General features: G+C 42.5%; 1 protein-coding gene across 1 annotated transcript; it reads left to right on the top strand.

Moving 5' to 3' along the window:
• The first annotated feature begins 1,921 nt into the window (after nt 1-1,921).
• On the top strand, nt 1,922-10,453 carry auh (AU RNA binding protein/enoyl-CoA hydratase). Its single transcript, XM_032540240.1, has 9 exons — nt 1,922-1,995; nt 2,638-2,725; nt 3,576-3,662; nt 3,813-3,905; nt 6,302-6,358; nt 7,745-7,932; nt 8,081-8,131; nt 8,992-9,039; nt 9,994-10,453. Exons 1-9 carry the CDS (start codon nt 1,993-1,995, stop codon nt 10,069-10,071), a joined length of 693 nt encoding a protein of 230 aa, XP_032396131.1. The 5' UTR covers nt 1,922-1,992; the 3' UTR covers nt 10,072-10,453.
• The last annotated feature ends 2,905 nt before the right edge of the window (nt 10,454-13,358 follow it).

Here is a 13,358-nt window from a genome sequence, read left to right as displayed (position 1 = left end):
AGGGCCATGCTCCCGTACGTGGGACCCTAAGACAGTTGATTATACGCGGTCTATGGTCTATGACCGGTTATATAAGGTCTATGAGTGGGGACTCGTCGTGTGCGTCCCGACTGAATCTGCAACCACGTCACGATGCCGACCCCACGTGAACCCGGGTGCGAGTTGATAAGTCAACTGCGGACTCGAGTCACTCTATAGGTCCTCAGCATGGACGGTTCCTGGGTGGGACACAGAGCCCTGCTGCAAGCCTTCCGCGTGAAGGCACCGGGCCATGCCGGCGGTGTCGGCTGGCCGCGGCCTTCTCCTGCCCGGTACAGGACCGCTATCCCCGGGAAAGTATCGCCTCTTTTGGCCTCTCGGGCGGGGAGCAGGGACCGGACACTCATGCCTCGGACCCGAGGAGGACTGCGCGTCCGATACCGGACGGAGCAAGGACGCGCCGAGAAGACTTTTCAGAAATCCATGTCATTATAAAGCGGTAGTAAAGTTTGGCAAACTAAAGAAAGTGTATTATTGTGTAAACGGAAGGTTTCCCGGTAGATTGTTGACAAACAACCATGGTGAAATGGACATGGGAAAACGATTGGAGAAGTTTGCCAGCCAGCCGTACTGGATCAAAATAGAATAATGTGGAACGCGGTGACGTCATCTTTTTGTACGTTAAATAACCACCAACTGAGTTGCATGCATAGACTGTATGGTATATAGCGGTCTTATGGTGCATTATGCAAAGGCTCTGCAGAATGTGGGATATAATACTGTGGAGAGTTAAAAATAACTATGCTCATTATTTTTGCCGTGATTTTTTAAAATAACAATGATTTATATTCATTATATATATTATTTTTTTAAAATTGCTATAACTCCACGATATATTGTGTCTAGAAGTAAGGTGTTATTAAACTTTTGTTCTTTGTTAAATCCCAAGAATAAATATTACTATAGAATCGCAATACTCTTAGAATTGCTGAGATAAATGAAAATCACAATACAATCCAATCAGCACCAATGTCATCAGGAGCAGGCATATGGTCCCACACTATAAGTAATATGGTAGCACTGAGTAATTTTAAAAGTTAGTTATTATACTCCCCAAGAGGAAATTTACAATTTACACTCATGTGACCACACTTTGTTAGTACACACACAGTCTATACTCTATACACAGGTCCCTATATATATACACACACACCCACACACACACTCAGGATCTGTACATGCACTAATGGAGAGACGTCAGAGTGGGGGGGCTGCCAGCTGAACCAGCGCTCTGAGCGGTAGGGGGGGTATGTTGCTTTGCTCAACAGCACCTGGCTGTGCCCAGGAGGTGAAGTGGCATCTCTCCAGCCACCAATCACACTCCCTACTTTTTGGTCCATACGGTGACTTGAACCAGTGACCCTCCGGTTCCCAAACCAACTCCTTATGAACTGAGCTACTGCCACCCCGAGTACAAAATATGTGAAACAATAAAAGGTTAAGATTATATCATCACGATGCCAAAAGCTATAGCTTAATAACACTTAGCCTAACGATTATTTTCATTATAGATTAATCTGCCGATGTGATTAGTCCGTTGTTTAATTGATCTATAAACCATCAAAAACTGGTCCAAAATACAAAATAAAATCAATTTACTGTCATGGAGGAGAAAGCAAGCAGCACATTATTTTCACTACAGAACCTGGACAAACGGTTAATTGACTATCAGAATAGTTTTTATTTGATTTAGTGTTGTATGACATCCTGTTAGTAGAAAGTGTTCATCTTTCTCCGTGTCTCTGCTGTACTGGAGTCTGTTGCCTGAGGACGCGGCGTTTGGTTGTCAGGATGGGATGTGGGTCAGGATGCGTGCTGTGATGTCATCGAGTCATGTGATGTCTAACGTGCTGCTCTTCATTAACGGAACCTTGGAACTCTCTTTCAGGTATTGTTGTCGTGGGGATAAATCGCCCCAAAGCGAAAAATTCCATCAGCAAAAATCTGGTCAATATGGTATGTATTATTTACCTTGTATTCATGGGCAATGTAGACCCTCTTTAGGGGGGCTCAATCCCCCCAAATTTCATCTCAGCCCACCTAAAAGTTATAATATTTTTAATTTTCTCAATTTTAGATCTCAAGTGAGAGTTTGTGAACAATCACCATTAGGAGAAACCTAGCGCTGGCCAATCAGAGGAGGTTGTGCAAGGCTCCCCCTCCCCCCCCCCCCCCCCCCCGTGACCTTTTTTTTGTTATTTCTGACAATTTGATGAACAAAGACGTTTATTATGATTGAGTAAATAAAATCCCAACTAACAAAACTGGTTAAAAAGATAGTCTGAATCCTACTCCAACATCCAGGAAAGACCCTGGCTGTTAAGATTTGTCCACATGGGCTCCTCGAGCCTCGTGACCCTTGGTTACCCATAATCCCTTCCACGCGTACGTTGGCAGAGGCGTTCATGTGCAGGAGCCTCTGATGACAGTGTATGGAAAAACAACCGTTACAGGCATCCAGCACTCCGGTTCAGTGTCTTCTGATCTCATATGATTTATATTTTGTCTTGAAATATGCTCCAATTTGTTCTTATTTGGGTTTGTTGATACAAAGTCAGTTTTACATTTAAATCATTGTGTGTAAATTGTGTGTTTCAGATGTTTGAGGCTGTGGATGATATCAAGAAGAATAATAAAGTGCGCAGTGTAATTCTATGCAGTTTGGTTCCTGGGATCTTCTGTGCAGGTACGCTCTCTTTGTTTACTGGCATGCTGCATTTCCTTTTTTAAATCACTTTAAAAAAAATTAAGACAGTTAAAAAAATATGTATTTCCCCTTGCAGGATCTTAATTGGTCCTGCAAGGGGAAATACATTTTTTTTCTCTGTAACTAATTACACACAGGCCCAAAATACAAACATCCCTATACATGTACTTACTGTATGGAGAGTCAGAGCAAGCAGTCCACACTCACGTACACGTACTCGGTCCACACAGGGACTTGAACCGGCAACCCTGCGGTACTGCCAACCCCAAAAACCATGTTGTCGTGTTCTTTCTCAGGGTTTGTGGTCGGACTTCACTTTTATCTTTTATGTCACTTCTTAAAACCTGTTTACATACAAAGGCATTCTGTTAACATTTATTTTATTATTTAAATTAAATTATTTCATGAACTATGGTTTTAATTTGACTTTTTCTCAAATGTAGCTCCTCTGCTCAATGTTTTGTCCCTTTTAAACCATTTTGTCAATATTTTTTATGAATGTAATTTTTAATTTGTCTTGTAGAGCACTTTGTACCTTTTTGAAATGAAATGTCTTTCTGATTCACTGCATATACTTCAGTTGTAGACATTTTGCCAATCCAATCTTTACATATACCTTAGTGTATAATATTTCATAAGGACATCTCGACTCAGGGATGGTGAGCAGGTATGGATCCAGTAAGTGTAATTCTGTATTCAGCTTTATGTTCAGATACTTTTTTTTAATACCGAGGTTTTGGCAGATCCCAGAGCTGGGAGCGGTGGACCACACTGTTTCAGGAAGCCACAGGCCTGTGGCGGGGTGCTGATGCTCTGTGGGTTTGTGCAGGTGCAGACCTGAAGGAGAGGGCCAAGATGCACCAGAGTGAAGTGGGGCCGTTTGTGTCCAAAGCCAGAGCACTCATCACAGAGCTGGGTAAAGAATGATCTGTCATGATGTATACAAACTTAGTGCGTGGCTTTGTCAGAAGGGAAGTAAATTCCATCAATGTAGTTTTTTGAAATGTGAAGTTAACTAGTAGTCTGATGTGTCTTGATGGGTACCTGGGTGTCTTTCCTCTGACAGGTAACCTGCCGGTACCAACCATCGCTGCTATTGATGGAGCTGCCTTAGGAGGAGGCTTGGAAATGGCCCTGGCTTGTGACATCAGGATTGCCTGTAAGTCAGTGGACTTTATTTTCGAGGTTACAGGTAACCTTTATTGTCATTTCTAAGCACAGAGAAACGTGTCCTCTGCTTTTAACCCATTCTATACATGGGAGCATGTGCAGGCGCCCGGAGACCAACTCCAGTTTTATTTTGTATTTCTTGCCAGTGGCTTTTTTGTTCAGGGGGCACTGACAGGAATACTATCTTAAAGTATACGCGGGGCGGTCTGTAGTTCACCCAGTGCGATCCATATAGGCTGAGTCCTGCAGCGGCCCGGGGTTTGAGTCTGACCTGCGGCCCTTTGCTGCGTGTCATTCCCCGTCTCTCTCCCACCTTTCCTGTCTATCCACTGTCACTGTCAAATAAAAGTAAAAAGGCCCAAAAAATAATAAAAAATAAAACTAAAGTGTAACTTTCAGTTGGTGTAGATTCTAGCGCCCCCTTTGGACTACAGCGGTAGTGTCCTTACCCCACCTGCTGTCCTAAAGCTCTTTTCTTTACCCTGCTGTGTTGCCCACTGTAGGTCACTGAGTTAGTGTTACCCCGAGGGCATATTGACAGAAAGTCATTTATTTACAATAAGAGAATAAGTTATAGATGTATTGTTGCATTTCCAGTGTAGCATACGGTAACTTGGATAAACCTGGTACCTCTGCCACTGTGTCACGAGCCGGAGCATTAAGAGGTTGTTATAGCAACCAACGTAATAATAACTTCATACAGCACATTTCATAAAACCCACGGGGGCTTTACACTAGTAACATTACAGGGGGAGAAAAAGAAATTAGTAGGCCAACACAAACACGGACCATAAGGAATTAAATGTCCGCACTAAATGGAAGAGGGACGTTGTTTGATGTTGGCTACTGACGGTCAACCACATCACGCAGTCTAAAGTTATTTTATGAATGAAATAGTCATTACATACCTGAGGGCTGTTGGGTATCCGTAGAGTACAGATTCAATTATTGGCAAATTCTCAAAAATGTTTTATCAATCCCCCCCCCCGTCCCCTGGGTCTGTGGTATAGCGTCTTTAAGTCACCGCCATAGTGAGTGACATAAGGCAGAACCATGGCTCAGCTTGTACAGTAACAGCAACACAGTTCAACACTGTGGGGTCCGGTGTCCCCCCACAGCCAGATGTAGCCGTTGTTACATCATCACATCCTGTTCTAGGATCTGCCCTGATCACTAGAAAGCCTTACTTTGATCTGTAGTTTGTTTAACGGATCCTTCTGCGATGAACAGGAAGCTGGAAAACAGGCATCCAGACTCTTCCCCCCCCCCCCCCCCCTTTGTCTCTGAGCACATGTTGGCCACATGTATTCTGTTGTTTCAGGTCAGTTTAGTTTCTTACTTTCCTCGGTCCCAACAGGGTCAACTCGGGGACGTTTTGGAATCCTTACCAACCGGTAATCCTCTCCATCTGTTGACAGCCTGACGGAGTGGGACTCCGTTTTGCCCGTCATCTTTCCCTTTCAGCTTTTAGTTGTTCTTTGTTTAATGTCTTTCTCTCCTGTGATGGTCCTGCCCCAGTTTCTGCCATAACTACAGCACATAATATTAAAATAAAATTAGGTCTGTATAAAGAAATCTCCTGCTACCTTTTACCTTGCTGCACTGGCTTTTCCGGCGTTACAAAGAAATGTGTGACCCGTCAGAATGTATTACGGTAGCGCCGTCTACCTGCTGAAAATCATGACTTTGCAGGAAAATTGGACCCGGGCAGAGGCATTAATAAAAACTATATAAAACTCTTTTTACTGTTAGTCTGGTTTGCTGTTGCAGGTCATGTATGATCATCAGGTGGAACATTACACAGTTGGAGAAACGTGTAAAAGTTACATACAGTTACTTTAACACACATGTTTTGGTGGGTGAGTCTGACAAAGCAGTAGAAGCAGTTACAGCTGATGCACCAAAACTGGTGAGGCTATTTAAAAAGACGCTCGCGCACTCCTGATATCTTCTTGAGTCTTCATCACAGCTGAACGTGCTGCCAGATTGTCAGATCAGGGGAGCCTGACGAGGCCCAGCAGCGTTCAGACGCATGAGACAACAATCAGAACAGAACATCTGGCTGGAATCATTTTCAAAATAAGGAAGGAAAACTTCAAACTGCATCATGAGAGCCTTAAAAGCATTCTCTGTTCCTGGAAATGGCATTCTAGATGCAGAGAGTAGGTTTTACCAGAAACAAAGAGCCCACACAAGCCTAGTCCAGTTAAGATTTCCCTCATTCTAAATGATTTTACCCCATTTAGTTCTTCTATAGTAGTTGTGTGTTGAGTAATGATGTTTTTGACCTTATAAGAATGATCAATTAATCTAAGATATATTTATGTTCTTTGTTGATTGTATCATATAATACATCTAAGTAGTAATACTGCTCTTTCTCTCTAGCCAATACTGCCAAGATGGGGTTGGTTGAGACCAAACTTGCGATTATTCCTGGAGCAGGTAAGCCTTGATTTTTTTATTTTTTATTTTTTTATTTATTTTTTGTAACGTCATCATCTCCAGTGAAAGTATTATTGCTGTCTAACACCAAGGGACTGCAGCAGGTTACACCAGGGTTTCTGCAAGGTCTTAAAAAGTCTTCACTCCACTGAAGTAATGTGTTCTAGGTCTTAAATTGTTTTAGAGAGGTCTTTTTTTTCCCTACGTCCATGCAACACTACCTCTGCTGCTCATTGAAATGCTCCTGCAGCGCTTTGCAATGTGTTTCCACGGTGACTAGAAACAGAGAAATCTGGGATTGTTTCTGGGGTCTGAAATCTAACTTTTTTAAATGTATTTTTATAATGTCGTGATATGCTGTAGATCCTAAATTTCATTCATAAAGGTCTTGAAGAGTCTTAAATTTGACTTGGTAACACCTGCAGAAACCATGTAAAGAGATCATATAAAACCTCTTTGAAAAGCGCATGGATGACGGCGTGTTTTCAGAACTTCCAGAACGTCATGTTTAAAGGGGAGGGGGACTACTTTAGAGGCACGTGCGGATTAACCCAGGGGGAGATGTGGTGGTGGCTAGAAGGGATACAGCTACAGCGGCGACAGTTAAATTTAGGCACACAGAAGACTAGTTAATTTGAACGGGAGAAAGCAAAGACGCGTCGGCCATCTTTAGATACAGTCCATGGTAAAACCATCTGTCCACAGAGAAAGTCACTGAACACTTTGGTGCAGAACAAATCAGAACCCAGCACTTCTGTAAATTCACTTCCGAATACGTCTTTGTCCCCGGCACATTTCAAACCCAACTGACGCCCATGGCTCTGACCCAGTGGTTCCCAAACTGTTTCTGACGTGTGTCGGCTGGTTGCAGTCTGTGCATACAGTACTATGATCGTGTCCATGCAGACTGGTGACTGCCTGTGCGCTCTATGGTCCTGAAATTTCCTGATCTAGTCATGGGCCGGTTTTCGGTTTCAAGGTACACCGGGGTTTGAAAAAAGTCACGTTTTCAAAACTACTACTATCTTTCGGAGGCTCCTAAGAAGCTTTGTGCTGGGGAGAGACGTGGATGATGGGCTTATGGTGTGGTCATTTATACATATACAGTATGTATTTGGTTTTGTGGTTTATTGTCTATTTTGTTGAATGGTTGTGAATATTGTAGTTACTGTGTCCTTGAATTTTGTCTAACACAGACATTTAAAAATAATACATTTTTAAAGTTCATGCATTACCGCGATACCGTGATATTATTGCTGAAGGTTATCTTACCGTCAGGATCTGGTACCGGCCCAGTTCTGATCAGATTTGAACTCTGAGCAGTGTGTTCAGTGTCTCTGGTCGAGGTTCCATCCTGGTGTCTCTTCTCTCGTCACGTGTGTGCAGGTGGGACGCAGCGTCTCCCCAGGCTGATAAGTGTCTCTCTTGCCAAGGAGCTCATCTTTGCTGCGCGGGTGGTGGACGGAGCCGAGGCCTGTCGCCTGGGCCTGGCCAATCATTCCGTGGAGCAGAACACCAGTGGAGACGCTGCCTACCTGCGGGCTCTGGAGCTCGCCCGCGAGATCAACCCTCAGGTAACACGGCCGTGTTTGTCATTGAATGACTGCATTATAATATTGCACTTATTCAAAACAATTTCCTAATGCAATTCATATCGCACACAGCAGTTTGTGATACCTTGTAACTGATTTTAAAAAGGTACTCTGACTCTCGGCTTCACAGGGTCCAATTGCAATAAGGATGGCAAAACTGGCGATCAACCAGGGGATCGAGGTAAGGCTCAGACACCAGTGCAGGACTGCTTTTACCCTGTTCTACCATAACACACCGCTGTTCAAAACTGTGAACATATTTGAATCTTTTGGGAGTGTCTTCTCCACCCCTGGCACCTCAGGGCGCTGATGTCATCACATGCCTCAGCAATGGCCTGATGGAGGGTTGTCTATTCATATGGAGGCCGCCGGCCAGACACCTCCCACCTCCACGCTGAGAAGATTTAATAGATTAGTGAAAACGAGGTGCTGATTCCAGATGAGCTGCAAACCAGCCGCGCTCAGCCAAAGCATGATGGAAATGAACATTGACTTGGCACCACGTTTCTAACCTTCTTCATGGCTTTGGGCTTCAGGCTTTGTGGAGCCAGTACACAACAAACCCCAGCCCAATCCAACTAGCATTGGAACCCCCCCCCCCCCCCTCAGGTTGCAAACACATGTTGGATTCACTTTGTGATCTGTATGTTTATTATGACAATTGAACACAAAATGGGGCTGTGTTCAGTGCCAAGTGCAGCATGTGATGAATGACTTTGCATTTCTAAGTATAGCTTTTTGTGTTTTGAAGGTAAGAACTTAGGGAGGCAGTTTGGCTCTTTGCTTAAAATCCTATAAATCGTACAGGAGTTACTCCCAACTTCTCCTGCAGGGACTCAGAGCACTCCTCCTGCAACACTTACAGGAACAATGAAACAGCCCTCATTCTTACGGGAACCCGTCATGTTGTGTATCACAGAAACCGTAACATGCACCAGCATTTATGTCATGGTTTTTCATTAGAAACGTGAGTCACATGAGATTTAGACATTTTCAGCTACAGTGTGAACATTCACTAAGAGATGCCACATTCTTTTTCAGGTGGATTTATCTACTGGTCTGGCAATTGAAGAAGCATGCTATGCCCAGGTGAGGAATTGAACTGCAATTAACAACTATTTAACCTGCTGTATGAAAAAATGATTTGGTTTTCATTTCATAAGGTCAGCCTAGCTAAGAGCTGTACTGCTTTCTTGGCATGTCAGTAGAATGGGAGGAGCAACATTTCAAGTAATTCTGACTTGAGTGAGTGTTCACATATTATATAAGAATTATGTACATCTACTTCAACAAATATGCTGAACAGATGGTCATCCAGTGTTGCACCCAGAAAGTTCTCAATGGTAACGGAGAGGTCACAGACTGACAGGAAGAGCAGCCTTGTCCAGCTGAGAGATGTGAGCCAGACACTGAGATTTGGGTTGTCACATGGGTATCAAACGGGGGGGAAAGACTGACTTAGTTGTGTGATAAGCAGAGCTAGGGTAGAAAACGCCATGCGATTGTCCTTGAGGTAGGATGTAACGGAGAGTGCAGAGCCAGAAACTTCAGATATTGAAGGGGGGGGAGAGGATATGGTGGTTTACTGAATCAATGTCTGCTGAAAGGTCTGGCTGGGCCACGACGGAGGAGACAGGGAGGCTGCTCTAGTAGTGTGGAGTTCTATTGTCACGGCAAAGACGGTGGAATATGGAAGTGAAATATAAAGAGAAGAGTGGCGGACCGAGAACAGAGCCCTGAGCTACTCCATATATACAAAGAAATGTTGATGCTGTATTTTAAAGGAAACGCACTGTATAGGTAAGAGTGTACCAATGCAGTGGCCAGGCATGATGCCAAATTAGTTTCAGATTAGGTCCAGGAGGATCACTAGTGAATACAGGCTGCAAGGAGATCCAGTAGGAGGTTCTGGTTGTTGAGGTTTTTTTTTGTTGACAAAATATCAGAAAGCCCTCAGGTTGGAGGGAATAAGTTAACGGAGCTGGGCTTCAGATGAAGAAGTGCATCTTTTCTTACGCCTAACACATTTGTGTTGTTTTTAAGGTGATACCAACTAAAGATCGATTGGAGGGTCTGGCTGCGTTCAAGGAGAAGAGGCGTCCTCAGTTCAAGGGGCAGTGAAGCCCCACTGCTTCCGGAACCAGTCCCGAGTTCTGCCTTCAGCGCTCCTACCACCCGCTGCTTCGCCGTGCTGCGGGTGAAACTGTCCACGTCGACGCCCGGACGGCGTCTGTTAGACCGCAGGACGCCAGGACGCTCCTGGCTGGTGGTTTTACCAGTGTAAAGCACGTCCTGCAAGCAAACTAACCAATCATTGGCCTTCATCAGTACTAAAACCTCACTGAACTAACTCAATTAGCAATCTGAAACATCAAATTACTTCAAATGGCTATTGATCTTTGCATTATGATCAGTAGTTGGTCACTAACCTCTTGGACTAATAATCAATCACCCAGCCACTGACATGTCTGAATGCTTTACATAAATAATGCATCAGAAAGAATATTGCTTCTTTATTTTTTTTTACGTTGGTAGAAATTTACCACTCTGTTCACAACACTGAATAACAGGGGCGTCTGCAGAGGTGTCTGCATGAAACCATTAAACCAAAAATAGTTTTCTCTCTTGACTTGATTAATGTCCACAGGGTGGATTTTGGGATTTTGAAGTTATTACCACTGTGTGTAAGATGTAGTGCCTCGGCCTCCCTGTGCTACTGACAAAAAAGTCACCATGACCCTGAAAACAAACTCATAAATCTAAATCTAGTATCAAGTTGAGATGTTTTCTTTAATCGTAGCGTGTTAGACATGGTGGCTTTAAAGCGCCCATATTCTGCTCATTTTCAGGTTCATAATTGTATTTTGAGGTTGTACCAGAATAGGTTTCCATGGTTTCATTTTCATAAAACACCATATTTTTGTTGTACTGCACATTGCTGCAGATCCTGTTTTCCCCCTGTGTGTTTAGGTCTCTGTTTTAGCTCCAGAGTGAGACATCTCACTAGTTTTCCAGATCTCACTCAGAACACCATGGATGGTTTTTTTCTAAGTGTGTATGCGTGTGGAAGCAGCAGAGACACAAAATAACCCCCCAAATCCTAGAAAAATATTTATTTAATTTTTTTATAATATGGGCACTTTAAAGACCACAAAGCAATGTCCAAATGTTGCTGTTACTGCAAAACTAAGCCGAGCTCCACAGATGACTGACTGACACATCGGCCTCATGTGTAGTACCTAAATGGAAAGAATTCCTCTGATTGGTTGATTGGCCAGCAGAATATAAACAACGTTGCGGTCACTCAGAGTGACAGACTTTAAAAAAACACTTTTAAAAATACATTCTTCAAATGAAATGATGGCATGTTGCAGAAACAACAACTCTACATCCATGTGCTTTTATAAGAGCTTTCAACCACCGGTCAGTTAAATTAGGTTGGGGTGCTTGGTAGTCACACTCAATTAGTAAGTAAGCTTATACTGAGAAACGTCATCAGCTTATAGAGACCATTACATTTGGTTAAAAAAATATTCCCCAACATATTTAATATTCATATATTTATTTTTTGCTTATGTTTTGGACAGCTTATACAGAGACCACACACACACACACAATCTAAACTGCTGTAATGGACCTGTTGATGGGAGCTTGAGCCCCAGTGGAGATGACTTGATGTTATGTTAGTGAGGGACGTGTGCATGGGGGTCGCCCCCCCCCCCAGACTGGGGCGGCCCCCAGGGCATCACACTGTACCCCACAAATGGAAATAAAACTTCTGTCTTCCCCTACAACTTTTGTATTGTTTTGAGTGCAAATTAGGTTACGTAATGACACGCGGTTGCCATTACTACGGTGTTGCTGACGGTGGTAGAATGTAACTAAGTACATCTACTCCAGTACTGTACTTCAGTCCAAATGCTGAGGTACTTGTACTTTACTTGAGTCTTTTTCTTTTCATGTCACTTTCTACTCCGCTACATTTCAGAGAGAAATATTCTATTTTTTACTCCTCTACATTCATCTGACAGCTTTAGTTACTAGTTCCTTTAGTTCCTAGTTCCTTTAGTTCCTAGTTCCTTTCCACATTAAGATTCCTGCACACTAACCACATGTAGTTTCTATAATCTGATGTCTTATTATAATGTAACCTAGCAACAATATAAGGGCTCCAGGTCCAGCTGAGATGATGAGACCATGAAACACACAGCTGCTTGGACCCTTCACTCTTTCTAACATCTTCTAATACTTTAACTACATTCTTCATTTTCGATGCAATATTTTGTCTCTATTTTTAACAGTGTGGTGTTTTTGGGCTTTACTGCAGAAAAGGATCTGAAGATTCTCTCTTTCTGCTACATTTGAGGCCATATTGTTAAAAATGAGGATTGAGTCCCTCACTACAGTCATCTGTGCATCTGATAACTGACGTGTGCGTGCTTACAAAAATGGCTCAGAACTACATATATTCGGGGAATAAACCTGGAACTCAATCTTTTGGAATATTGATTTTGAGCGTTATTATTTAACACAACTCCAGGCTACATGGTTAGCCCCCTCCAACACAGTGGGGGGTCTGTCCCATTAATACTAAACCAAGGAAATGCTGAAACCACAAAACGCAATTTTTCCCATCTCAACGGTCATCATCAACCAAATCAAACAACACACACAAAACACACACCCCTTAGGAAATATAAATATCAAGTAATAATGTCATGGGACGTTGTTTTTTTAATTTCTTTATTATTTATTTCCCGCATAATTAAATGCTAATGTAACTTTTTTTTTTGTGTCATTGTTATAACCATTGAATAATCTAATTCCTATAAAGTCATGTTGTGTGTGTGTGTGTGTGGTTTTTGGGTTGTGTGTTGTGTTTTGTGTGAATTGAAACTTTCTTTTAGCTGTCATGAAACTGCTTTTTAAAACTCTTTACTTTTTTTCTATGGTTTTTATTTTTGCTTGAAAATTTTATGTACTTGGAACTGTTTTTAACTCCTATTAACTGTACCCTTTTGAGATTTCTTGGTGAAATGTAAGGGGGCATTATAAATAAAGGGTTTTATTTATTTATTATACTTGATAGGTCATCATGTAGGATATGTATCTATAAATCATACATACTGTATTTGATCAAGGCTTTATATTAACTATTAACTATTTCTGATTACCAGCCGCCACGGCCAGCAGACTTTCAAAGTTACCAACCAATCATGTTCCCGGGAAAATAAAACATGACGAGTGCCGTCGAATACATTTAAGCATCCGTGTGTCTTTAAAAAGTGTGGTTTGGATTACTGGTGGCCAGATATACATTTAACTATAAACTTTTGCTCTTAAAAAATATTTGCACGTTTTTTTTTTTTACCTAACACACACCAAACCGCCCAAACCAGAACCTTTAC

This window comes from Etheostoma spectabile, chromosome 16 (assembly GCF_008692095.1).
Source record: "Etheostoma spectabile isolate EspeVRDwgs_2016 chromosome 16, UIUC_Espe_1.0, whole genome shotgun sequence".
Lineage (NCBI taxonomy): Eukaryota > Metazoa > Chordata > Actinopteri > Perciformes > Percidae > Etheostoma > Etheostoma spectabile.
Note: the sequence above shows the minus strand (reverse complement) of the source record. Positions and strands in the feature narration are given on the sequence as shown.

What these genes read in the sequence shown, in the direction of transcription:
- auh (XM_032540240.1), top strand. An exon ending in TCCTGGGATCTTCTGTGCAG is followed by an intron (nt 2,726 to 3,575) that starts GTACGCTCTCTT and finishes GGGTTTGTGCAG; the next exon opens with GTGCAGACCTGAAGGAGAGG. An exon ending in CCCGCGAGATCAACCCTCAG is followed by an intron (nt 7,933 to 8,080) that starts GTAACACGGCCG and finishes TCGGCTTCACAG; the next exon opens with GGTCCAATTGCAATAAGGAT.